The sequence below is a fragment of the Cydia splendana genome, chromosome 14 (assembly GCF_910591565.1).
Source record: "Cydia splendana chromosome 14, ilCydSple1.2, whole genome shotgun sequence".
Classification (NCBI taxonomy): Eukaryota; Metazoa; Arthropoda; class Insecta; order Lepidoptera; family Tortricidae; genus Cydia; species Cydia splendana.
Window position 1 is genome coordinate 3,192,238 of NC_085973.1, and position 27,727 is coordinate 3,219,964.

The following is a 27,727-nucleotide window of genomic DNA, read 5'->3' on the forward strand; positions in this document are numbered from 1 at the left end:
AACGACTAAATTAAGTAAGGTTGTGTGAAGCGTTTTACAGAAGAGAAAAAAAACTATATCCATCTCTTTTCTGGGGCAATTATACTAGCATAGGGAAAATACAGTATGATTCTCTCTGATTATGCACGAATGAGAAAAGATCCTGGCCAAACTATACATTCCATCTTATGCTAATAATATCCCACATTCATAAGACTTATGGTCACCCTAATTAGAAAGAGATGGAGGGCTCAGGTTTGACCTCTCATGTGGACACACTTTTTGGCCAGTGTACACTATCCAGTTTACTCTCTACGTCCGTGAGGATTATTCGAGCAACGCCACGGACCTAGAGAGTAAACCGGATAGTGTACATTAGCCAAAAAGTGTGTCCACATGAGAGGTCAAGGTGGGCCGTTGCATCTCTTTCTAATTAGGGTGACCATAAGTCATATGTATGTGGGATATTAGGATAACATTGAATATATAGTTTGGCCAGGATCTTTTCTTATTCATGCATAGTTATATCAGTTATAAAGAATCATACTGTCTTTTCGCTGTACTAGTATTATGGCCTAAAAAGGGATGGATATAGTTTTTTTTTCTCTTCTTTACAACGCTTCACACAACCCTAGGTACTTAATTTAGTTGTTCTAAAAACTGTTATTAATAGGAGTAGATGCTGGACCACAGCATATATTGCATATATGGATATATGGATGCTGGTATAGTCATAGGTTAAAACAAACCATAATTTGCATGCCTAGATTATTGGCGAAATGTGCTGAACTCGCAAAATTGTATGTTAACATCAAATTTCTGTACCTACCACATTTCTAGCAAATAAATTTCTATTTCTATTTCTATTTCACAAACATGGTCGATCCTCAGGAAGGTGGTCCGCAGTAACGTCTGTCAAGAATACAGGTATGAGTGAGAGAGATAGAGAGACAGATATGCTGACAGAACCAGAGGGTCTACCGCGAACCGCATTCGACGTGTCGCCCCTCTGTCACACTTACGTACGAAAGTGCTACAAAGAGGCAACACGTCGAAAGCGGCTCGGGGTAGGCTCTCAGGACACCCCCACTGTCCTGAGAGCTTTTTACAGTATTTGCCGCGTTAGGTCCCAGGCCCTTTATAGCAAGCACTAGCCGCCCCTTTCTCAGCACCCATCATATAGACTGCCGCTTAAAATATCTGGCCGCCCTAGGCCCGGGCCTACTCGGCCTAAGGGCAAATCCGCCACTACCACAGGGTCGCGTGGGACCGCTACGCCCGTTTGCTATAGTTTTTAACTAGGACGCTTGTCACTGGAGCATAGACACCGAAGTTTGCATCGTTTGACAAGCATCTTTCTCTGTCTCTGTGATTACTCCTTTATAGGAGTAAAAGAGAAAGATGCCCGCAATTTGCGAGCCTCGGTGTTCACGGTGGTAGGGCATCTGTGCGAAAAGAGAAGAGTCGTGAAATGTAAAGAAACTAGTGATGTGCCGTTCCCAGTAAATTTTTCAAAGAGGGTAAATTCCTAGTAACGTTTCTGGTATCGTCCCAAAAGTCAGTAAATTACCATAAAGTTCTATTTTTCTTTTATTATCAATGTGTTTTTTTATAATTATTATTATAACAATGTATAAATGTGTCTGTAATGTTTTAATTTAAACATGCCGAAATAAATACATACCTATTCATATAAACTTACTTTTAAGTACGTAATAAGAATTGTGTAACACTGATTCTCATCGTGCCGACATCATGGTCACCCTAATGAGTTTGACAATGTTGACTTGTATTTTTATCGCAAAATGTAATAATTGTGGCTTCCTTGTGAAACAATATTCCACAATTAGAAATTCTTTCACTCCTACAACCTTTAACGCAACATTTATTCACCATTTTTAAGAAATTTTTCATTCACGTGTTTTGATAACATGTCATCACACGTTAGGGATACCAACAAAGTTACTATAATGTCTACCATATCAAAATTAATGTTTTTTTTGTTGTGCACATGCTTGGTTAAATCAGTTAATAATATTGACATCATAATTATTTACAAATTTCTTAAAAGATATCAGAACCTTACTCTAAATATAGCACTTAAATAATATAAGAAGGTATTTAACTTCAGTAGTATATTGATATAAATACTACCACAATGGTATATTTTTAACATTGGCAACATGTGCGAGTGAGACACCGCGACCCACCTTTGCTATCTCAAGTGGACCGTTTTCTCTAGTCTGGTAAGAACGTCTTTCTGGCTCGGTGATAAGGTTAAATTTAGTATGGCAAAAAAAGTGACAGTTCACTCCATCTTATAACTTCATGAGCAACGCCGGCTTCCGACTTCCGACATGTCGGAAGGGAGTAGCCCAAGCGATATCTTACCGTACAAATCGTACCATTTTTTCCGGGGGGAAACGTGCGCAGAGTCGCACTTTTCACTCACTACATATAAAATCCAATCTGTAATGACGACATATACTTACATAGAAGATGACACACGACAAAGACAAATCTTGCAAATCTCGATGTCTTTTTGTGTACAGATGAGTCACTTATTCATTTACACTGATTTACGCGCATCGCCATAGATACAGTTATAGAGTTACGCAAAAGTATAAATAACACTTGCACTGCGTGGCCTATCAAATCCCCTGCAGACTTTTCTTGGTCCGACTCTATCAGATGTTTCCGTCCTTATTTCTGCAGGTCTTCGAGCAACACCGGCTTCCGACACATCGGAAGGGAGGGGCCCAAGCGATATCTCATCGTACAAATCTTTCTGCCATTTTTCGCGGGGGGAAAGGTGCACACAGTCGCACTTCTCACACACTTACATACAAAATCCAATCTGTAATGACGACACAAATACATAGAAAATGACACACGTCAAAGACAAATCTTGCAAACCTCGATCTCTTTTTGTGTACGGACGAGTGACAAGTGTCACAACACGCACACTAACACATTTTCGTTGAAGTATGTTATTGTATTCTGAGAGATGAGAAGTCGGATTTGTTGCTCGACCGATCCGCAATTTGTACTGAGCGAGCAAAATCGATAAATCCAACAATTACATGAGACTAAAATATAATAATTGTGTTTGAATGTAATTAAACGTATGATATGTAAAAAAAAATATTACATGTGAAATGTAACACTTTCTATTTGTAAATTTGATGTCCCCGACCTCTTTTTATAACAAAAAACCGAGCAAAGAGGCATTTTTGTGCAGCAGTGTTCACGCGCGCGTCTGGACTCGGTCTAGTGAAAAATCCAAGTGCAACTAGTTTTATTACCCGCGCTAGATTAGATTGACGCGCTAATCTTGTACCTCGGCAGAGGGGAAATAGTGCGAATGCCGCCTCCCTTCCGTGTTGCTCGAAGCTGCAGGTAATCGCTTATAGAGTTAGACCAAGAAAAGTCTGCAACGATTTTGATAGCCCACGCCTTAGCCCAGCCCAACCCATAGGCAGTGTTATTTATACTTTATACGTCATAGTTTCATATTAAGTTTGACGTTTAAAATAACACTTGCACTGCATGGGCTATCAAAATCACTGCAGACTTTTCTTGGTGTGACTCTAATAAGTCGCACACTTTCGCATTAATACTATTAGTATGGAAGTATGGAGGAAATCCAATAGTAACTTCGAGCAACACCGGCTTCCGACACATCGGAAGGGAGGGGCCCAAGCGATATCTCACGAGCGAGCAAAATCGATAAATCCAACAATTACATGAGACTAAAATATAATAATTGTGTTTGAATGTAATTAAACGTATGATATGTAAAAAAAAAATATTACATGTGAAATGTAACACTTTCTTTTTGTAAATTTGATGTCCCCGACCTCTTTTTATAACAAAAAACCGAGCAAACAGGCATTTTTGTGCAGCAGTGTTCACGCGCGCATCTGGACTCGGTCTAGTGAAAAATCCAAGTGCAACTAGTTTTATTACCCGCGCTAGATTAGATTGACGCGCTAATCTTGTACCTCGGCAGAGGGGAAATAGTGCGAACACCGCCTCCCTTCCGTGTTGCTCGAAGAAATAGTAATTATACGTACGAGTATGCGGAGTATGACATACTCCTATAACTTATTTCCTCCTTATATATTAATCATTCTTTTTACTGGTATTCATAAGAACAGTCACAAAAATTGTAAGTACCTATATCATCTCTTTTGTAAGTTTCTGCATAGTTGATTAATTATTTATTATTATGTAAATCACATAGAACAAACGATAGCGCCTTCTATCTTACATGCAGAGCCATCTGTTATTAAATATTGTTACTAAAATATTAGTTTTAAGCCTGTGCCAACCACAACCACACAACCACAGTTTCTGCAACATGACCTTGGTAGAAAAACAGTGGTTTTAAGCCATGTAGCATGTGGTTGAAAACTAATTCTGCATGACCTTTAAACGCCCTTGGTCGACAGGCGTGCTCTGCCAACCATCTAGCCTATTGGCCATTTAAGAGAAAAGGGGACGACAGCTTACAAAACCTACACGTGTTTAACTTGTAATATCCGTTTTTGAAGTTGTTTCTTGTGAAAATCCCATTTAGATCCACTATCCAACTTACTGTATAATATTGCATGCGGTAGTTGGCGGCTTCCTTTCATGTGCCGCCTGAAGACGTATTTGGCCGTACCCGTAGGTCTCTCACCCTATTTATTCTACGCTATGTCACAGTTGGTAATCTTAATACATAGAGGTAATAGAAGTTCTAAAATATTTTGAGCCATGCCTGGATTGCCCGGCTTCCTGGGCCGTCATAATTAATCAATAGGTATCTATTAATAAGTATAAAGTAGGTACATAAAGAGATAATGTCAATATTATTGCGGATTCAGATGTTTTTGCATCAATATTTGCGTAACACGACGTTGATGTCGTGATAATAATGAAAGGATTTACCATCGCACTGTCAACTGTACATCAATGGACCTTAATACATTTTGTAATAAGGTCCACCGATGTCCAGATAGGAGTGTTGCAGTTTGTAGGCCGAGAAAGGTTATTCAATAATAGGGTACCAAATAAAACCATTGTTATATCTGATATTAAATTTAATATTCTATTATTTACATTAAATTGTTCTCTATTAACATGTTATTTATAATATTTATTTATCATTTATTCAGTTGTTAATAAATTATTTACAGGACTATTTATAAATTAGATAATATCAATACAATGAACTGACAAATCCACGTTTTATTGACCGGATGCATGACAAAACCTGTATACTTAGAGCCCGGCAAAAAAGAGTAGGAATTTAAAAGTGTTGCACTGTAGTGTCGTCTCGTTCTCTTATATATATTGATTTGAAAGGGACGACATTACAGTGTTGCCACTTTTTAATTACTACTTTTTTGCCAGGCTGTAAGTAAGTTCGTAAAGTAACAGCCTGTAATACCTAATATTTAATGACAGTCGAGGCATGCACCGCGCCAATACTTCGAATACAGAAACTGGGGATATATTGATGGTCTAATATAAGTACTTAGCACCCCTGCAGGTTACCTCCGATAATCTAATACCATTACAGTGTTACCAAAACGAGTCATCAGAATGTTTTCAGTGCAAATAAATGGGTTCAAAATTGGCAGAGCACATATAGGTACAATTATAGTCCGGCCAGCTAAAGAAATTCAAGAAATATTACATGGGAAGTCGACAAAGACTGAGTTTTTTGAATTTGTTTTTTTTATTGACAGCAACGGCTGGCCGGATTATAAAGTCCCTATGACACGGGGTATGGAGGGCCCAGTATCTAAGGCGGTGGAACTTGCATGGAAACTTCCTCTAAACTACGCCATCGTATGGTGTATTGGGCACTTAAGTAAATAATAATTGGTAGAGCCTCTTTGCTTATTTACCAATTGCTGCGTTTTAATTGGTACCTAACCAATTAAAAACCCAAATTAAATTTGCATCCGTGTTGATGCTTGTAATTTGTAGGTAGATAGATAGACAGAATACTCTTTATTGGAACACCTCAGTAAAATAAACAGCTTAAGGAAAAACAATAGATTAATGATAAAGGCAGAAAACAGGTGGTCTTATCGCTAAAGAGCGACTTCTATCTATCTATCTGGTTATCCTATACTCTGTATCATTAAGTATTTAAATAAAAGTAAACAAAATCTACTCTCAAATGGCTCCAAGCCAGTTGAGGGTAGATGAAAACATTACACGATCAAATAATGTAGGTCAGGTCAAGTCGTTCAGTGACAAATCCAGACGGTTTTGTATTTGGTTGGTTAACCAATAAATGTTATAACTACCCGAAAAGGTACAAATTGTTTGTTTACTTTTATTTAAATACCTAAAGATACAGACTACAGGAAAACGAACACTAGACAAACACTTCAAACGACTCGTCAATATATCACAAACTTAAAAACGAATACAAAGTTATGAATATGTTATGTCGAACAATAAAACATATGACAGGATCCCATTATCAGCATAACGTGGAATGGTAATGGTAAAACGAGCTATACAAATATAAATGAACATATTTAATTGTGATTACAATAAAGATGAAACGACCCTATTTCGGCCTAATATTTGGCACTAAGTTATTTGGAACGTACAATCTATCTACAAGATATATTGTAATGAAAATAATTCCAAGTTTATATCTTATCTCATTTATTACCGGACATTTAGAATATTGTGTCGTAAAGTTTAAGTATTGCATTAATTCACGCCATCTAAAATAGTGATGTATAAGTACGACTATAAATGTTAAAAACTTCTGAATCGGTCAAGCGATAACACAGTAACGCAACTACCCTAGTATCTTGTAAAGAGGTAAACGCGCCTAAAAGGAATCGATAACGTAGCACGGCACTATTTTTAGAAGTTTTAGTTTTGGGACCTTTTTAGTGCTTGATTTCAAACCTGCCAGAACTGAACTCTTAGACTTGTAGTACAAATCATCGGTGGACCTTGTGCATTTTGTAATAAGGTTTACGAACTGTCAGTTAACAGCTTGGGCGATAGTACTTGACTTGACAAGAGTTTTTTTTTGTACCTATATATACTTAATTGTGAAGAATTACATTGCAAGTATAGCAACGGAAGAATATTAAGCATAAATAATTTTCTACTTTTTTCCGCGGATAAATTGCGTATCAGATAACGGCTCGCAATTTGTACCATACGTAGAATCCCGAATTAATAGCTTTTTTTAAGTGCCTTGAAGATCTTAAAGACGGCACGAAAAATAAAACTTTCATACGGCCCCTTGACACATTTTGTAAAGAGTGGCGGAAGTGTGCATCGGATAGGATCAAATGGCGGGAAAGAGGGGAGGCCTTTGCCCAGCAGTGGGACACTCCTATGGGCTAATAAAAATAAATACGGTCCCTGGTTTTATCACTTCTAAAATCAGTGCCATTAGACATACTTTTATTATTTGAAATAGACACTATAAAAATCAGATATGTCGTTGTACAGTAGGCATCGGTTATACGGATACAAATTATTGCTTTTCTACTCACTAACAGCAGTGTTCGGTATATTTATTGTTTTTTTAAGACTTTTTTTTTAATTTTCCTACCACCAATTCATTTCTTTAAGAGAAGACCCACAATAGACTACTGGAGAAATCTTTCAAAAATCCTATTTAAGATCTAAAGTATAAATTTGGCAATAGAGAAATAGGTATTGTATTGTATAATCTTAGTGTCATTTATAGCGGTATTAATACTAACGATTTTGATCTAATTAATTCCGATTCATTTATTGTTTTTTAAGACTTGTCTGAGCAAGTCTAAGGGGATAGACACTGTCAGTCATAATGACAGTTCATGTTACGTCAGAACGTCACTGTCATGTAAATTAATACACGATAACTATGCCATTGCAACAGATATTGTCTAGCCACCTTAAGTATTATTAGTTTTTTAACGTTTTATTTTACGCGCAACGTTTTGAACATACGATTACAGAATGAATTATTCAATAGATTTAGATACTATGACGGATATTTGATAAGTAAAAAAAATCCTAATGATTGCTACTGACATTTCAATGATCAAACATAAAAAATGCAGCTTTACAACACATCGTTTCCCCCACAGAAAATACAAAGAATAATTTGTAAGTAATAGTTTAAATTCACATGTGAATTCGCTAGTAATGATCGCTTATATTTATAGGGGATATAAGACGATTTCATCAGTATTATTGACAGCGTGCATCCTATTTATTCACTATGACTTTAATATTTATAAAAATGTTCTAGCATTGCCAAGGTCTTATTTTATAACGCTCACAGTTACGAATTTACTCTAAACTGGCAACGTTGAAACAATTGACACGCACTTGACCAATCACGAGAGACTTCGTGTCCAGTGTTGCCAGTTTCTGGTAAACCTGTAAGTTTATAAAATGAGGCCCGTAAAAAAGATTTATCGCCACGCCAACTATTTATTTTGGCTACGCCAGATGGAAGGAATTATTGATTCAAGTGACTACTTGTAAACTACACGCCCTGTTTTAAATAATAAACTACGACTCTTACAGCAAAGGGTTTCTCTCTTATTTTCACCTACCGAAGTGAGTTATCGACTTAATATCCGCATACGCAGTCAAAATTAACTAAAGTCTGTCAAGCAATTTCCGTCAGTAGATATAAATGGCAAATTTAAAAAATGGAGGCGCGAAGGGTAATCGCCCTCATAGAAAATCTGTATTTCGCGCCTTTTTCTACTGACAAAGTTGTTTGACCGTCACAAATGCTGGTGAAACATATTGAAAGGAAAAGTAAGTCATATTGAAGAGTATTTATTACCTATATAGAAAAATTCTTCGCCCTTAAAACTTTGTCATCAACTCATCAACCTTAACATTCAAAGGATCTTTTAAGTTCGGTGATAGTTACCTGTAAAAGGTTTGCTTTTGAAATAAAGATATACTTTTACATTTAGACATAAAGATGCGAAGTGCCTCAAGTGCCTGAGTGAGTACATAGACCTGTTATTATACTCTGTATCTTTAGGTAGGTATTTAAATAAAAGTAAACAAAATCTACCCTCAAATGGCTCCTTAAGCCAGTTGAGGGCAGTTGAAAACATTACCTACATGATCAAATAATGTAGGTTAAAGTCAGGTCGTTCAGTGACAGATCCAGGCGGTTTTGTAGGTATGTGGTCGGTTAACCAATGAATGTTATAGCTACCCGAAAATTTACAAGTTGTTTGTTTACTTTTATTTAAATACCTAAAGATATAGACTATAGGTATATTATGTCCATGAGATTTATAGGTTGATCGATGTGTCTTTTTTGTGTTTTAGTATAGGTACGCTTTAATATGACTTACATATTTGAATGTGTTCATTTTCTATAAACAGATGGAAGACAGTGGTGTAATATTAAGGTGATCTATTAGACAGTTATATCAAAACATGAAAATCAATTGTTTATGTTATATAGATGTTCAAGCAAATCTTGTCAGTAGAAAAAGGCGCGAAATTCAAATTTTCTATGGGACGATATCCTTTCGCGCCTACATTTTTCAAATTTGCCGCCTTTTTCTACTGACAAGATCTGTATGACCCAGTATAGTTTATTGTATTTAGTTTTAAACAATTTCTATCCAGCTAATTGTCACCGTAATCCACCACTGGCTAAGAAAAGAAAACAAACTAAACTCGCATGATTATAATAACCTACCTATTTCTAACAGTTTGACGCCCAAAATTCCGTACGATATTAAAATTACATAACTTTTTATTCAGTAAGGCAGTATATTTTGTTAAATATCCAAAAAAATCCGCGTCACGTATGACAAATCCCTTATTTATACATCACGTATGCCCAAACTTAACCTAATCCGACGATAATGAATATTATTGCCCGTAAATTATGAAATGGAGACTATCGACTTACGAAACGTGGTCAACTATCATCACTGAATATAAATACGACTCTATTTCTCTCGTACATTTTATACAACTTCTATTCATTCATAAGCATCGCACCTTATTCTACACACGACATTAAAAACAATCGAACGGAATTGTCCAAAATCGAAACCACCAAACCGTCACGAACGAAAACACGACGATAGAAAACAATCACGCGGGGGACAACCTCCGCTCCGTACAGGAAGCGCGGACACTATTACCTACATCTACTTTAGAATCCCGCCCGAGCAGCCGACCCCACGAATCGTGGAGGTAGACGAGCAAATGTAAAACCATTCGCTTTATGATACCTATAACCAGGATGAGTTTGAACGCGTCGATCGCGCCACCGAGCTCGGTGTTGCTGATAGTCCTCACGGCGCGGGTGGGAGTGGCGCCGGCGTCACTGTGCCCGCCGGCGTCACTGTGCCCGCCGGCGTCGCTGTGCCCACCGGCGTCACTGTGCCCGCCGGTGTCGCTGTGCCCGCTGGCGGCAGGCATGGCACGGATGCCCCCGGGGACACGGCGCTAGGTGTGCTTGAGCCAGTGCGCCGGCACCCACTGCGGCTCGCGCTCCAGGCTGTTGATCTCGTTGAGCAGCTGCTGGTAGGCGCGCTGCGTGTCGTTGTTGATGATGATCATGTCGAAGAGATGGCCCCAGCGGAGCTCCATGTCTCGCGCTGTCGCTATTATCTCTTTTAGTTCCTCCTCCTGCAAAATGATAGAGGTAGTGAGCACTTGATGGCAAGGTTTCACAGTCCTCACGTTTAAGAGAGGTTGCGCATTAAGTTTTCGGGGTATTAATGGAGTTTCAAAACTCTGGGTGCAGTTAGGCCCGCCACACACAGACCGCTTGTAGCTGTCCGACTGCTTTAAAAACAACTTCTTACGAGAAGATCCGCGTACAAGAAAACTATTAAAAAGTAAAACTCGCAACACACGAGAAGTTAAGGGACCGAGTACTCTCCTATTCGGTAACTTTCCTAGATTATTCAAACAAAAATATACCTTAAAAGCCTCTCCATTCCTAATCTTCTTCTGCCTCAGCTTCTCCAAGCTGGGCGGCGCCACGAACACCGTGTAGGGCTTCAGGTCCGACGTCCGCAGGATCTTGAGCGACTGCGGGTGCAGGTTCAACACGCAGATCTTCCCGGAGTTGACTACTTCGCGGATCGCTTCTAGGGATGTGCCTGGAATATTGGATAACCTGATTAGATGTTGACAGGAAGAGTAACTAATATCAGTCGGCAGTTCAGGAAGCCATTGATTTTCTTGTAGTGAGAAAAAATAGTAACTCACGCACTAGACTAGACGTAATAACGTCGGTACCTACATATAATATACAGTTGTGTATTTTATTATACATTATATTTTGGAATACAACAGTAGGTAGGTACTGAGTCTTCTAGCCAGAAAGAAAATGAAATTTAATAGAACTTCGTCGTACTTTATAATAAACTTTCAGGGTCGAGCATCGGAAACTGAAATAATACCGTACATTGCAGAATAAGTGACCAAGGCATCCAATACCCAAGGCCAGATTTTAACCGATGTCTTCAATATTCACAACTAAAAATGGCCCAAAGTTTTTTGCCACACGATCACGTCGGCACTCATCCCCCATTTTCAGAATATAAAGTATGCAATCTTGAAAGGCTTCAACATATCAGCCGAAAGACGTCCACTGCTGGACATGGGCCTCCCCATACGGTCGTGCGCTGCCCTCATCCATCGGCTCCCTACGACTATAACCAGTTCGTCGTACCATCTTGTTATAGGTCTTTTCCTGCTGCGTTTTCCGGTTCGCGGTCGCCAATCAAGAACTTTTCTGCCCCATCGGCCATCGGGCTTACGAGCAATGTGTCCCGCCCACTGCCACTTACTCGTAAGTCTGGTAACTCTCTGAGCTATGGCAACAACCTTTCTCTTCCGGATTTCCTTGAAAGGCTCAGTGAATGTGTTATAATGTGTTTCTTACCATAATAAGCCTTCTCGTACTCTCCATGCTCGACGAACTTCCTGTTCAGTATGTCGGCCTCGAACTGCGTGCGCGAGATGAAGTGGTAATCCTGGCCCGGCACCTCGTGGTCTTTCCGCGGCCGTGACGTGTCTGAAATATTGGAGAAGATTCGTAAGAAATCTATTGTCAAAGTTAGAGAGGTGGAAAGGTAGGTATGAAAATGTAGCAGCGGCATTCCAGAAAAAGCCGATACTAAGTTGACATTTTCGTGGAATGTCCCATAGGTCCCAGCAGATGGCGTGGCGTAGCGAACTTGAATATCCTAAGATGCCTGTTCTTGCCAAGATACCACTGTACAAGGATAGACGGTGTTTGAAGTCTGGTATTAAATACTAACAGGTTTATTGCTCACACAAATCAGGATTTACGAGTATCAATTTCTTTTCAGGATAAAAATATTTGTTGGTTCAAAACTATGTGTGCTAAAAAATAGGTCCACAGTAAATGAGACAATACTTCAGGAAAAGTCTTAGTGGTACCTTAATAACAAATTTTTGGTGATGGATCGTTTTTAACGTAGTTAATGTTTAGCGAGACACTTACGCGGTACGGCGGCTGCGAATCACTCACTGTCTTCCATCGGCCTCTGTCTAAGCTCGTGCCGGCCGATGTTTGGAGGCCCGATTAAGACTATCGGCCTCTTGTGTGACGCACAAGTAGTAGAGCAGTAAGGAGTCTTTCGTCTCGTACCTCAGAATCTCTCCCAGTTATAGTGGAACACTTACGTGGTACGGCAGCTGCGAATCACTCACTGTCTTCCATCAGCCTCTGTCTAAGCTCGTGCCGGCCGATGTTTGGAGGCCCGATTAAGACTATCGGCCTCTTGTGTGACGCACAAGTAGTATAGCAGTAAGGAGTTTTTCGTCTCGTACCTCAGAATCTCTCCCAGTTATAGTGGAACACTTACGTGGTACGGCAGCTGCGAATCTCTCACTGTCTTCCATCAGCCTCTGTCTAAGCTCGCGCGGGCCGATGTTTGGAGGCCCGATTAAGACTATCGGCCTCTTGTGTGACGCACAAGTAGTATAGCAGTAAGGAGTCCTTCCTCTCGTTCCTTAGAATCTTTCCCAGTTCATAGGTGGTTATAGTGGGACACTTACGTGGTACAGCAGCTGCGAATCTCTCACTGTCTTCCATCAGTCTCTGTCTAAGCTCGTGCCGGCCGATGTTTGGAGGCCCGATTAAGACTATCGGCCTCTTGTGTGACGCGCGCGGGTAGTATAACGCCACTTCTTCGTATGTTAGGATCTCTTCTTGTTCGTAATCTGGAAGAAGGTTGATATATTAGCTTAACATATAGGTAAGAAATAAGAGAAAACGATAACAATCAAATAAACAGAAATAAGGACAGGTGAGTACAAAAAAATAAGCAAGAAGTTGACTTTAATGAGTCAAGATCTGATACTGTGATGGCAAAGATCTATAGCAATGATTCACGAAGACCAGTCCTATAAACGAATAAAACGTTTGCAAAACCCCTCCCCACCAACAATGGATTATCCCACCAAGGAAGAAAGACGCATCGATTGATTTTATTATCAAAATTAGCTCGGTAATTTAGACGAATCCATACATATTTTCTGCGGTTATAGAAAGAAAAGAAAAGAAAAGAAAATATTTATTAGTAACATCGTTACAAGTCGGTTTGTAAGTTTGCATTTAAGGCATTATAGTTATAACTAACATATCATTATAAGCATTAGTGTATAAATAACATCAGCATTAATGTAGATACTCGTATTACAATTTGTACATATATTTCATACATTTATTTATTATTTACTAATTCATTTACATCATAAAATTGCGCCTGCAGGAGCCATTTTTAAAGTTTGCTTTTAAATAAATGTGAGGAAGGTGCATCCCTGATACTGTCCGGTAGCTTACTGTATATTAGAGGGCCGAGGACGTAGACTGATCGTTTGGATTTCGCGAGCTTGTGGGGCACGGGGGCAAGCTGGTCCGCGTTTTTATTACTAAGCAGACTATATTTTGTGTTAGCTGATTTAGTTGCAAACTCTTTGCTATTATTGTGCGTAAATATTGCCACATTTTGGATTAATAAAGATGGAAGTATTAGTATGCTAAATTGTCAAAAGTACTCGCGAGCAGAGACATCGTCAGGGACACCTGCTATTGCCCGAACAGCTCGCTTTTGGAATACAAATACCCTGTGCCAGTCTGCCGTTGTAGCCCAAAGTTCGGTACCGTACGTGATATACGCGTGTACTGTGGCAAAGTAGCAGCTCCTGACGACATCTCTGGTCGCAGTACTAGCGAGGCGCTTCAGCGCGTAGCACGCGCTCCCCAGCTTGGCGGATAGCAGTCGGATAAAACAAATGAGCCCATTTCCAGTCATACCTAACAAAATCTGCATCTCTGTTCCCTCCTTCAGAAGTTTTATACATCCATAGACCGGGCCGGGGCCGGGCCGGAGCTTCCAGCGCTTCGTTTTCTATGGAAAGCACCACGTGATCACCAATCAACCGTCATAGATAATGCCGTATCGGACGCCTCGGCCCCGGCCGCAGCCCGGTTTAGTGAGGGTTACATATCAGAATACCGAAAGTTGATTTACCTAATGTCGAATCACCTATGCTCGATTGACCTATTTTTTTAAACACCTAATGGTTTATTAACCTAAGCTCATAACACCTAATGAACGAATTACCTAATGCACGTTTCACCTACAATTGTTTTACCTAAGCTCAGAATACCTATGGTCGATCTACCTAAACTTTATACACCTAATGCCTGAAATACCTAAAACCAATTTACCTAATACATGAAACACCTAAAGCTGACATACCTAATGGACGATTCACCTAAAGCTGATATACCTAATGAACGATATACCTAAAGTTGATTTACCTAATGGATAAAATACCTAAAACTGTTATACCTAACGAACGAAATACCTAAAGTCGATATGCCTAAAGGACGGAATACCTAAAGTCGATATACCTAATCCACGTAATACCGAAAGTCGATATACCTAATGTACGATATCCCTAAAGTTGATTTACCTATTGAACGAAATACCTAAAGTTAATATACCGAATGCACGTAACACATAAAGTTGATATACCTATTTACCTATTAGGTACAGTCAACTGTAAAAATATGGATGCACAAATCATCTCCTCCAAAAATATGTCCCATAGCTCTTATGTCAGCGAATTAAGAACTATGGGACATATTTTTGAAAAAGTTGGCTACACCCATATTTTTACTGTTGACTGTATCTTATGAACGAACGAACGAATCATTTACTGCAGATAATCTAAGTAAATATAGCATTAATAATAAAAATAAAAATAATATTATATGTAATTAATGGGGTCCCTTTGTTACCCATAAAGTTTTAAGTCATAATGTATTGTATGTCATATTATCGTTAGTCATAAAACTGAAACCGTTAACTTTTCAGGATTTTCGTAAGATTATTCTATAGATGGGTTAGGTTAGGTTAGGTTTATATTATGGCAATCCTGAAAAGTTACGCGTCTCTGAGAAAAACCAATTATGACTAACGAAAATTCGGACAATACATTAAACTTAAAACTATTTGGGAAACAATAGAGACCCGTAATTAGTAGATACCTATAATAAAATTATTAAATTAAAAATGATAAAATCTATACATTTATTGATTAAATTTATAAACGGGCTTCAATCATCAATTAGCTAGTAATCGTTTGTTTTTTCTGTCATTTTAACTTATGTATTTGTAAGAAAGCTGCCACTTCAAAGAAAACGAAATATTGCTGGAAAAGTGAGGTTAGGTTAGAACTACGACTCCCAAGAAAACGAACTGTTACCAGAAAAGTGGGTTAGGTTAGATTAGACCTGCGACCCCAGAGAAAATGAACTGTAGCCAGAAAAGTCGGTCATTCGATGTAATAAAAGTCGGTTCGCTGTTTGGTCGTAGTTCACCTAACACGCTCCTCCTCGCTTCGCTCGTCGTCGCACCTATCTTGACTCTGTGAACTCTGTGAAATGACTAGACGTTATCGTATTAATAAATAGCCAACTGAATAATTTGACCAAAGAAATGTACTTATTCCAAACGTTGTACACATAAAAATAATCTACTTAACAATAATTCTCTCAAGTAAAACGTTGTCATGATGAAAATTTGGCAAATGTTAGTTGCCAAAGTAAGTCATCTGCGAAAAGTTGGTTGGCAAGTGAAATTTGGACAATAAAACTTCGGAGACAAAGCAGAACACCGTAGTAAATATTGGTCCTTAAATAAATCATCTACTCCGTTATACACGGTGTAACATGAGGAAACCGAATAATTTTAACAGCGTATTCCTGATCATATTTAGAGATAAAAATGTCCTATAAACTTTTTTGAAATTCGCCTAGTTTCAGAGATAATATTAATTAAAAAAAATACAAGTTTTTATTGTTACATAGTGTAAAAGGCCTTTTTGATGGTGATGTTGCTGCTATGGGACGTGGTCTAAATATCCTTCCTTATTGATAGAACTCAAAAAGTGACAAGTAACACTGTGCAAAAAGTAGGTTTTACGAAAAAAACATGTAAAAATCAATTTTAAGTGACAAGTTTACCAATAACATTTATTTTTTATGTACAAATACATTCAAAAAATTGAAAAACCAAAACAAAAAAAAATTTTTTTTTGGCGAAATTGATCTAAACTCATATTACATTTTTTCCTTCTTTTGACCTCAGAAATGCGTGGTTAAAATTATTCGGTTTCCTCATGTTGCATCGTGTATACCTAAATATGTATTATGACATTCAGTCGACTTATAATTGTATTACGATTTCACACTAACTAATAAGAAGTCTCAACTGATATAGTTCTTAAGTGAAAAAAAAACATATTGGCATTGTTAAGTAATTAGCACGAACGGTAATTAATACAATAGAATCGGAGTCATTACTAAAATATTATTCAAGTGTTAGATCGCAACAAACTAGCATTTTTAGCAACAATATCCATATTAATTTAGTCAATAAAGTCTATACGATTTCAGTCAATTTCTGTACTATAATGGATTTGGGTTTTGTCAAGTTTTGTCCAAATAAAAGCTAAGTTCAGTTCGCATCTGAACCTTATCAGTATAGGCTTTGTAAATTCGCTACCCTACCTGTCTATTTGAAGGTAGTTAGGTATAATCTTAGATAAAATTAGCTATAGGTATTTCGTTCGTTAAAACATATACCAGCCTTAGGTATTTCGTGCATTAGGTATATCGACTTTAGGTGTTACGTGCGTTAGGTATATTAGCTTGAGATATTTCGTTCAATAGGTAAATCAACTTTAGGCATATCGTCCATTAGGTATATCGACTTTCGGTATAACATGCATTAGGTATATCGATTTTAGGTATTCCGTCCTTTAGGTATATCGACTTTAGGTATTTCGTTCGTTAGGTATAACAGTTTTAGGTATTTTATCCATTAGGTAAATCAACTTTAGGTATATCGTTCATTAGGTATATCAGCTTTAGGTTGATCGTCCATTAGGTATGTCAGCTTTAGGTGTTTCATGCATTAGGTATAATAGCTTTAGGTAAAACGTGCGTTAGGTAAAATGTGCATTAGGTAAAACGTTCATTAGGTGTTTCATCCATTAGGTTAATTGAGTTTAGGTATTATAAACTTAGGTCATTCAATGTTTAGGTAAAATGATCGTTAGGTAATTTAAAAATAGGTGAATCGAGCATAGGTGATTCGACATTAGGTAAATAAATTTTCGGTATTCTGATATGTAACCTTAGTGAGTGATCCTTTAGTCAAGTCTTGTCTTCACAGCGCATTTTATAACAAACGCTATAAACACAATCCAGACAACAGTAATATGAACAATGCTTTGAATAATTTTACAGTTTAGATTCACTTGTTTTAGTCACTCGCGCGACATGTTTCGGAGAGCCTAGGTCTCCTTTCTCAAGCACTAACAGTGCGAGCAGCGTTCACGACGGCCGTGTATCGCGTACTGCGGCGCACGTAAACTTATTCAATGTTAGTATGTCTCACAACAGTTTAAATTCGATTATGAACAATGGCCTCACCCTCACCTTCGCCGGTGGACGTGGAGTAGAGCGGGTAGCCGGCCTCGCTGGTGGCCTTCTTGCCCTTCTTGCCCGGTGGCTTCTTGGCGCAGAGCAGCGTGCCGCCCTTCCGCGGCTTGTCCCGGGCCACCACTTCCACATCGCTAGACAGTAATATGTACAATGGTCTCATCCTCACCTTCGGCGTTGGACGTGGAGTACAGCGGGTAGCCGGCCTCGCTGGTGGCCTTCTTGCCCTTCTTCTTCCGCGGTGGCTTCTTGGCGCAGAGCAGCGTGCCGCGCTTCCGCGGCTTGTCCCGGGCCACCACTTCCACATCGCTAGACAACAGTAATATGTACAATGGTCTCATCCTCACCTTCGGCGTTGGACGTGGAGTACAGCGGGTAGCCGGCCTCGCTGGTGGCCTTCTTTCCTTTCTTCTTGCGGGGCGGCTTCTTGGCGCAGAGCAGCGTGCCGCCCTTCCGCGGCTTGTCGCGGGCCGCCACTTCGCCGGCTAGCGTCAGCTTCATGGACTCTCGTCTGGAATTACAAATGTCGATGGCATTAAATTAAGAGATTTGTATAAAGTAGTCTGTAACTTTTTCACCTTTCAAACTAAGGGTCGGTTGCACCAACCACAGTTGACGGACTGATCAACATCACTCAGCACTGAACTAAGGAACTTTCCATAAAATAAGATTCAGCGAACGCTTTGACGGTGACAGACGGTTTCATTTCATTCATTTCCATTCTTATAAATATTTGTATGTCTCTTTCCAGCTAGGAATTTTATACCTACTTTTGTGTGTTGGGTCTTGAAATGTGAAAGAAACACAGTGTGTAAACTTCATTATGAGGTACCTAAGGGCGACAAGGGCGAAACACGTTTTGTCTTTCAACCGACCAAACTATTCATGACTTTCAATGCTTTCAACTCTGACTTTTCTTGCATTTTTCCTAACCAGAATTGTTAGGACTATTAACCCTTTACCATGCTAAGGGATATATATTTCTCACATACGCACTTCAAACATGTGTTCCATTTTCGATGAGTAAGACTGACATTCGATTGTCATTTTTGAAATGTTAGCCTGGTAAAGGATTAAGTAACAAAGAGTCGACTTTTTTTCGTTGCCAAATTAAAGGTTATTTGCCAAATTTAGGGTAACAAGAATACTAACTGATGCTGGAAGGCCTGGCTAGGAATGAGTCCGGCGAGGGTCTGGTCCTCCTCGCCTTCTCGGAAGGCCTGCCACCAGTTCGGGTCTTCCCTGCTGATCACGTGCAGAACGTCGCCCTTTTGGAAGCTGATACCTGTAAAAAATCGCTGGTTAGATCCTGATTGTAAGGTGACAATAAAGCAGGATTTTACTAGGGATTAAACCACTACGTGAGGTCAGAAATTAACCCTTCGACCAAACACGTCAACTGACGCGTGCGGCTACAGCCCAAATCAACCTTCGTACAGTCGACTGTAAAAATATGGGTGCACAAATCATCTCAAAAATATGTCCCATAGCTCTTGTCAGCGTATTAAGAACTATGGGACATATTTTTGAATAAGTTGGCTACACCCATATTTTTACAGTTGACTGCACATTCCGGCAAGGTTGACGGTGAAAAACAGTTCAATTGTCATAATTTACCTACTTATCTGTCATTATAGTACAACATTGTTACAATAGCAGTATTATCTAATTGACCGAAGCGTAGCGAAGGTCTACGTTTTGACTCGGGCATTTTGCTTTTGTTGACCGGAGCGTAGCGAAGGTCTACGTTTTGACTCGGGCATTTTGCTTTTGTATGTCCGGATGTTCTCCTCTACAGGTCACAATTCTCAACCGATTCTCGTGAAATTTTGTGACCAGATTCTATGAGTAAATATTTTTTTTTGTCGATCCGGTTTTTGGAAATTTTCAAAAATGGAGGAGTCGTGATACCTCGCGCTTAAGAAAATAGTCGTATCGATATCATAAGAGTATTTTCTTTTTGAGACATATTTACACAGTAAATGACAAAAAATGCGGAAAAATTGCACTGCTGGTTTAGGCGGTATTTAGATATAGTTTTTACTCGAGAATGAGTAGCCGAATTTCGTCAGCTTAGCTAAGAAATATCATGGCGCATTTTGCAAACATTCGCTTTTTTTTGTTTGCACACAGAAAGTCTGGGTTCTATCCCGTAAGACATAAGTTTTTGTATTTTTTCACTTAAGCTTCGTATTTTTTTTTAATAAATTAAAAATTTCGTATTGTTGACTGATCAAACCGCTGTGTGGCGCTGTCATCGTGCACGGTCCCAATAAGCTATGCTCGCGAGGTCTACAGCTCACAGAGCCACTAGTAGTACATCAGTCAATCAAACTGTCCATCTGTCGGTGTAGTGACTGGGAAATAAAAACAGTAAGTAGGTAAAGTTGACGAAATATAAAGTGAGCCGATCTTGTTCGAGAGATCGGTTCACTTTATATTTCGTCAACCTTACACTGTAGTGTGTGTACTACGCCTTAGGGCTCATTTAGACGATGCGAGAACTCGCATGCGAGTTTCATTACATTGCGGGTTTTGATCGGTCCGTTGAATTGGACGTAACCAACAGTCCGCAATGTAACTAAAATCGCATGCGAGTTCGCGCGCCGTCTAAATCAGCCCTAACTCACACACGTGCATAGCTTAGTATATAATGGCTCGTACTTTTTACTTAAGACAGAATAAACCCACCACACCACCACCACTCCAGAGATAGTTTTTGTCTTTTCGTCCCACCTCACATGGCGACCCTGCCACGATCAGATCAGGATCAGGTCTGTAACCTATTAACACTCACCTAACTCTCTACACGGTATGTAGACGTCGTCCTCGGGGTCGTAGTCGAAGTGCGCGCGCACGTGCAGCACGCGCGGCGCGGCGGCGGCGCGCGCGCGCTCCCCTCCTCCCGCTGCCCCTCCCCCTCCCCCTCCCCCGCCACCCCGCGCCGCCACCACCATGGCCAGCGTGCCCGACAGCGCGCCCAGCACTTGGCACACTTCGTGCACTGACTTCCCTCGCATGGCCACGCCGTTTACTTCTAAAAGCTGCAACGGATCAAAAATCATCATTAATAAATTTGTTTATGGAGACTTGATTGCTAAGAATACAATAAATAAAGATGATGGATGGATACTACTAATTTTGTCATCTTGGTTGATGTAACATTTCAATTTATATTTAAATTCATCTTCAAAATAATCTTTATAATTTCAAGCTTATTTATTAACTTACTATTCCTAAATCCTAACCTTTATTGTCATCGTCGTCATCACTATCGCAATCATTATCATCAACGATATAAAGTCATTTTCCATACTCATCATCTTATTCATCAATTTCATCATCATCGAAACTATATTATTTTTCTTACCGCCTTAATTACTGTCACCATCATCTCATTAATCTTCAGTATCTTCACCCTATTCTTCTTGATCATAAACTATAACATTTATCTTAACGCATACCCCTCCATCATCACCATCGCGTTTGTCAACGTCATCACATTAATCGTCATCTTCATCATCATCGTTATTAGCTATAGTTTCCCTTACCTCGTCTCCCTCGTGCAATAACCCTGACTTTTCGGCCGCGCCACCGCGCACTATCCTACCGATAATAACCGCTTCTCCTTCGTTTCTCACTGTAGCACCTGGAATCGACGTTTATATTGCTTAGTACAACATTTATTATATTGCAAAGAAAATCCAAGTAGCTTTTAACGTGATCCAACGTAAAACATCGTTATTACATTAAGCCCCCGTAACGTGCAACGAAAATTTACATTACCAATTCCATACATTATTTCACATTCAATTGGTGTTTTCTATTAACGATTGTGTCACTTAATAGGTATTAGAAAAAAACTTACCAAGTGGTTCATTAGTCTTTTCTATTTTGATGATTTTAATGTGCTCGCCGGGGTCGTCGGGCGCAGTTAAAGCTTTGTCGTCTTTGTGATTTAGATTGTTGCCAGTCTGCGGACAATATAAACACATTGTAAGTTTCTTGAATATTCTAGGTTTAGGCATTTCAGTACTTTTACCTGTGAGGGTGTTCTGCACAGAGGTGAATGGCTGGTTTACCGTGTTAAATAATAGGTGGGAAATGTTCTTGGTAATGGTGTCTGGGAGAATAAATATGCAATCGAGACCTAACTCTACTATGCAATTAAGACCTGAGCACGTGTAAAAATCCTGAATTCGGTACGCTTGATCAAAATGCAGAACCTCTGTGAGGCTTTCAAGTTTTTCTTTCTTTTCATAGCCTGCGTTTCCATAAGATAAGATAATATATTATTGTCAAAAATCTCTTTCTCGAAAAGCTCGAAGATCTTTTGCTCGTGAAGCTTGCAGGTTCCAACAGCGCTGCGGCCTGGTCTTGCGCCTGTAGAAGCTACTCTGGTTCCAAGCTTGCCAGTGGAGAATCAAGGAAGAGGATCATATGAAATTGATACTTCAGCCCACTATCTTACCTTATTTCTCTTCCTCGTGAAGCTAGCCGGGTCCAGGAGCGCTGCAGCTTGGTCATGTGCTTGTAGAAGCGACTCTAGCTCTAGCCCACCCAGCGCGGCTAGAAGTTCGGCACAGAGCGCCGCCGCCACTCCGCCGGTAGTTGTATGAGCGCCTACTACGTCCATACACTGAAATGAAACAATGAGGTTAGCAAAGCTGCTGAGGAGTGAGTGACGCGGCATGAGCTCGTGAAAGTTAAAGGTGGAAGACGACTGGAATACCATTGAAACAGCAACAAAAGTGTTGGATAAAGCCGCCAGAAAGAAAAGCCGCCTCAATAATTGTTTCTCTGGGCCTTGGTCTCCGATTGATGTCGTACGCCGTGAGACGCTTTCTTTGGCAATATTTCTCTCCTGCTTACGACCTACCTACATCCACTCTGACGTTGAAAGTAGTAGTAAGACATCAACCAGAGACCAAAAGCCTCCCGTACTATAAATCTTACGGGACATCTTTAGTTCAGGGCAGAGACTTTCTAGCAGATCCTAGTGCTTTTCACACACGATACTTTATGAATGAATTCATAATGTGTCAATGCAATTTTGCAGCTCACCGCTACTTGACTTATGTACTTACTTCTTTTAGCCGCTCCGTGGCCCTATGTGTAACCGGCGGCGCTAGCCCAGGCCGTTCATGCCTCGCTGTCGTCAGCACAGCGGTCCTCGTGCCTAACGCAGTACGCAGCTCGGGACATAGCAGAGCGCTGGCCGCGCCCGCCACCCGCGCCGCCAGCGCCGACTCCCCGGCTGCCCCGAGCGCCTTTTGGATGCGAGTGAGAGCTGATGATACTTCTTGGTAATCTGGAAAAAAGAGATTGAATAATTTAGATTTCTGAAGACTGATTATGATAGGAGGATTCACGAGGATTATAGTATTCCAAGAACAGTAATTACATAACATACATCATTCCCTACATTGCTGGAACAGGTATTTGCATAAATGTTAGACTCATGGATTCTAGGAAACATCACACAACCATTAACCCAGAGATTAATTGCCACATATTCGCACGATGGGATATTTTGGCTTCGTTAAAACAAGAACTTGATATGATGTTCCCTTAGTTAGCAGAAAAAATACGCCAGTCACGCGGAAGTAAGATTCACGTATTATTTTTAACAGATATCGTTATTCATTTTTACAAAGGAAAATTGTAATCGATTTATGCTGATTCTTGGATTTAACGAAAACCTTTGATATAGTCTCAATCCTCGTGTTGGTCAGGAAAATAACGGTTTAAAATGGTATCCATTCAACTTCTTAACACGTATTGGTATTTTAGTTATTCTAAGATAACTAGAATACTGATAAATATACAGAAGACAGCGTAATAAAATATTGCATAATGTGACAAGCGCCTGAAAGTCGTATTTAATGGGTGTACTACAGGGTAGTGTATTGGGCTCAACGACATTCATGTCTTTGGAGCTAAGAAATTGTCGTGGTGATTGCAAATGCAAGTGTGCAGTAACAAAACAGGTACAGATTAACTTACAATGAACATTGAAGTATTAACCTAATTAACGCCTTAAAGTCGTGACAAACAAATGACAATCGAGTCGTGACCATACTGTTGTTTACAATGATAGCAATACCATATGGCAGTCCAGATAAATATGGAAATGCATTTACACACAAAACAATACGAATCTAATTATAAAACAAAATCGCATTTGGTCTGCGTTTTATGATGAAACAAGTTTACTGACCCTCCATAAAAGGCATAGGCGTATTATATCACCATTAACAGTTCAAGGTTTGAAACTTGTGGGAAAACAATTATGATCATGTTTGTTCTATTTTGTTCGTTGTGTTCGGTTTGCACGGTTTGATACTGCCTACACTGCGAAATTAGCATAAGATAATAAGGTTTCTAATGTTATTATGTCTATCCTTATTAATGATATACATTGTTATTTAAATGAAGTCGAGAAAATAACGGTATGTTACTCGTACTCGTTCATTATTGAATATTCAGTTTTATTGTTTATTAAGATAAATAGGTATAGTACTCATAGATAAGATACCTATAAAATTATACTTAAATGAGTTAAATGCTTATTGCACGTTAGAATTTAATTAATTTTGTGATTTCGTCTCCGTGAAAATACTAAAAAGAAAAAGAATCTGGGTATTAAAAAGAAAAAGATAGTATCGGCATTTTGGAAGAAAAAAACTTTAATAATCAATACGAAATTACATCAGAAGAGGACTAGTCAGTGATCTGGAAGTGTAAACCTACTACGAATATTGTTTTCCTTGTAAACGGACCAGCGGTCTAGGCGTTAGACAGCCTTTGACAACCGCTCATGTGGATGATTCACATATGGGTCAATAGTTGCATAATTTAATGAGTCTACGTGCTGTAAATTATTGAGCAAAAATAACATACATTTCGAAAGTAACGGCAACGATGACAAAAGAGAAAACCGTACGCCTGGGGTCTAGCCAAGATGACAATCTTACATCGACAAACGGCATCGGGATGACAGATGAACGAAAATTCACGTAATCGTTGGCGTTTTCTATCAAAGATTGTCACTTATTTAGGCCCCTAGGATTCTAACGTGTTTAAAACAGAACTCACCAACAATATTAGTCGACTCGCCATCCAACTCGTCATCGTAGGGGTCGTAGGCATCGTTGACGAAGGCGGTCCCACCGCTGGCCGTGGACTCTAGCGCCTGGAGCTTGTTGAACCCGCTGAGCGAGTTGGGTAGGAACTCGCTCTAGACCATAATCTTCATCATTGGCCGCTTCATTTGAACATAACTCACCGACAATATTGTAAAGCGTCGACTCGCCATCCAGCTCGTCATCGTAGGGGTCGTAGGCATCGTTGACGAAGGCGGTCCCACCGCTGGCCGTGGACTCTAGCGCCTGGAGCTTGTTGAACCCGCTGAGCGAGTTGGGTAGGAACTCGTTCTAGACCATAATCTTCATCATTGGCCGCTTCATTTGAACATAACTCACCGACAATATTGTAAAGCGTCGACTCGCCGTCCAGCTCGTCATCGTAGGGGTCGTAGGCATCGTTGACGAAGGCGGTCCCACCGCTGGGCGTAGACTCCAGCGCCTGGAGCTTGTTGGACCCGCGGAGCGAGGTGCGTAGGAACTCGTTCTGGGCCGCCGCGCGTTCCTCCGCTTCTTTGCGTTGTCGAAGTTGTTCCTGGAAAGAAGAAAGAAGGTTTAGTCGTTTGTCGTACAACTAGAAACGAGAAAATGTGTTGAGAAATTATAAATAATTTGCGATAGAATATCTACCTACCTACTCGTATTATAGTAATTTAATTTTTAACAAGCAGTAACGTCTGCGAACGATGCTATTAAGCTTAGAATAAATTTAAAAGTGGAAAAATTATTGTCTTGGGTGAGACTTGAACTCGCGGCTTCTGGATCTCACCCAAGACAGTAATTTTTTCACTTTTAAATTTATTCGTATTATAGTATTTTTAAAACTTGATGGGTAGGTATGCTGACACCTGTCAGTTTTTTTAGGATACGAAAAAAACTGAACTAAACTGTGAAAAATATGCCACGTAACCACAACAAGTCCTGTTTATGACATTGATAGATAGTCATATTAATAATGACAAGGCACCAAAATATAGCATTAGCGATAGTGATATACTTAGGTACGTTAAAAAATAGAGATATATCTCTGCAGTTTGGGTTCAAAGAATCTGATACAAGATACACTCCACTACTATTAACAAAAATGCTGTTGATAATTTGAACTTGTTAGCGTTTGTCTATCATATTACTCTACATAATTGCGATACAGTTTGGCGTTTTTAGGTTATAAATGATATGGAGATGTCACCTGTCACCTTACTTATCGAATTTGAAAGTACTATAGACATCAGCGTCAAGTGCTGAAATGAAAAACTAACGTGTCCAAAAGAATGTCAAATTTGCGAACACATTGGGATATCCTTGCGGTGAGTAGTAGTTACATGTCATCGCTAGGATCCATAAAATAAAGTCGAACTACTCGTACTTGTCTTGTTGGCTTCGAGTGTATTTATTTAAAGACAACGTCCATTTGCGAAAACAAAAGCAAGTAGAGCAGCAACAACATTTGAAATTGCACATGCTTTATGCATTAAAGTGGTTGCTAAGTGAACGCAATTTCCTACAACTATGTAGGTGGTGTGCTGACGTGCCCAAAATGCGTTCGAGTATTTAGCTAGAAGATAGCTAGAAGTACGTGAGCCACCTAAGGGCGCATCAGAGAGTGGATCAGCTACACTCTAATAACACGAGCTAAAAATTGCTTACTCCAGAGCACACAGTCGCTGTGGCCGAAATCGGTCAGGAGAGCATCATCATCAGTGAACGCAAGTCCATCTCTCTTTTGACTATTATTTTGTTGTCATTTTATAATCGCAATTGCTTTTTAATTATTATCAGCTCTAAAATAAGCATGTAGTATTAAATAAATTCGATTGCATTAATTTGTCTGTTCGATCTCTTACTTTAGTACCTACGTGATTAAATTTTTAACAAGCAAAAACGTCTGCGAACTATGTTAAAAATTACTGTGAGCGCCGGAGTATCGATCCAGAGGCCGTGAGTTCAAGTCTCACCCGAGACAGTATTTTTTCCTACATGATTGGTACAAAAACAGAATAATTAAATAGTAAACTGGCCATTGATCATTTCAGTATTCCGGAATATTAAAACACATTTACACAACTTGCCATAAAACGTAAACCAATTTTGTAGGCTGTAATAGTGTTGTTGCATACAAACAGCAACACTCCTTATTGCCCATTGGTGGACCTTTATGCCTTTTGTAATAAGGTCCAATGACGGACAGTTAAAAGTGGGCCATGGTACAAAACATTCCATCATACCTCATCTTCTTCCTCGCGTTATCCCGGCATTTTGCCACGGCTCATGGGAGCCTGGGGTCCGCTTGGCAACTAATCCCGAGAATTAGCGTAGGCACTAGTTTTTACGAAAGCGACCGCCATCTGACCTTCCAACCCAGAGGGTGAACGAGGCCTTATTGGGATTAGTCCGGTTTCCTCACGATATTTTCCTTCACTGAAAAGCGACTAGTAAATATCAAATGATATTTCGTAGGTACATAAGTTCCGAAAAACTCATTGGTACGAGCCGGGGTTCGAACCCGCAACCTCCGGATTGAAAGTCGCACGCTCTTACCGCTAGGCCACCAGCGCACATCCATCATACCTAATGCAGC

At 39.6% G+C, this 27,727-nt stretch overlaps 1 protein-coding gene across 5 annotated transcripts in view; it reads right to left on the bottom strand.

The window, feature by feature from the left end:
• Positions 1 to 9,773: 9,773 nt before the first annotated feature.
• LOC134797040 (protein PALS1) overlaps positions 9,774 to 27,727 on the bottom strand; it is a 222,126-nt gene continuing 204,172 nt past the window's right edge. For all 5 annotated transcript variants that reach the window (XM_063769250.1, XM_063769254.1, XM_063769252.1 and 2 more), the window contains 12 exons: positions 25,489 to 25,684; positions 23,092 to 23,315; positions 22,476 to 22,643; positions 21,873 to 21,978; positions 21,556 to 21,653; positions 20,802 to 21,048; positions 19,157 to 19,289; positions 18,352 to 18,515; positions 13,042 to 13,206; positions 11,900 to 12,031; positions 10,930 to 11,111; positions 9,774 to 10,632 (listed from right to left, as the gene is read on the bottom strand). In XM_063769250.1, coding sequence (XP_063625320.1) covers positions 10,450 to 10,632; positions 10,930 to 11,111; positions 11,900 to 12,031; positions 13,042 to 13,206; positions 18,352 to 18,515; positions 19,157 to 19,289; positions 20,802 to 21,048; positions 21,556 to 21,653; positions 21,873 to 21,978; positions 22,476 to 22,643; positions 23,092 to 23,315; positions 25,489 to 25,684 — 1,998 coding nt within the window. In that variant the 3' untranslated portion in view covers positions 9,774 to 10,449. The remainder of the gene's footprint in view (positions 10,633 to 10,929; positions 11,112 to 11,899; positions 12,032 to 13,041; positions 13,207 to 18,351; positions 18,516 to 19,156; positions 19,290 to 20,801; positions 21,049 to 21,555; positions 21,654 to 21,872; positions 21,979 to 22,475; positions 22,644 to 23,091; positions 23,316 to 25,488; positions 25,685 to 27,727) is intronic.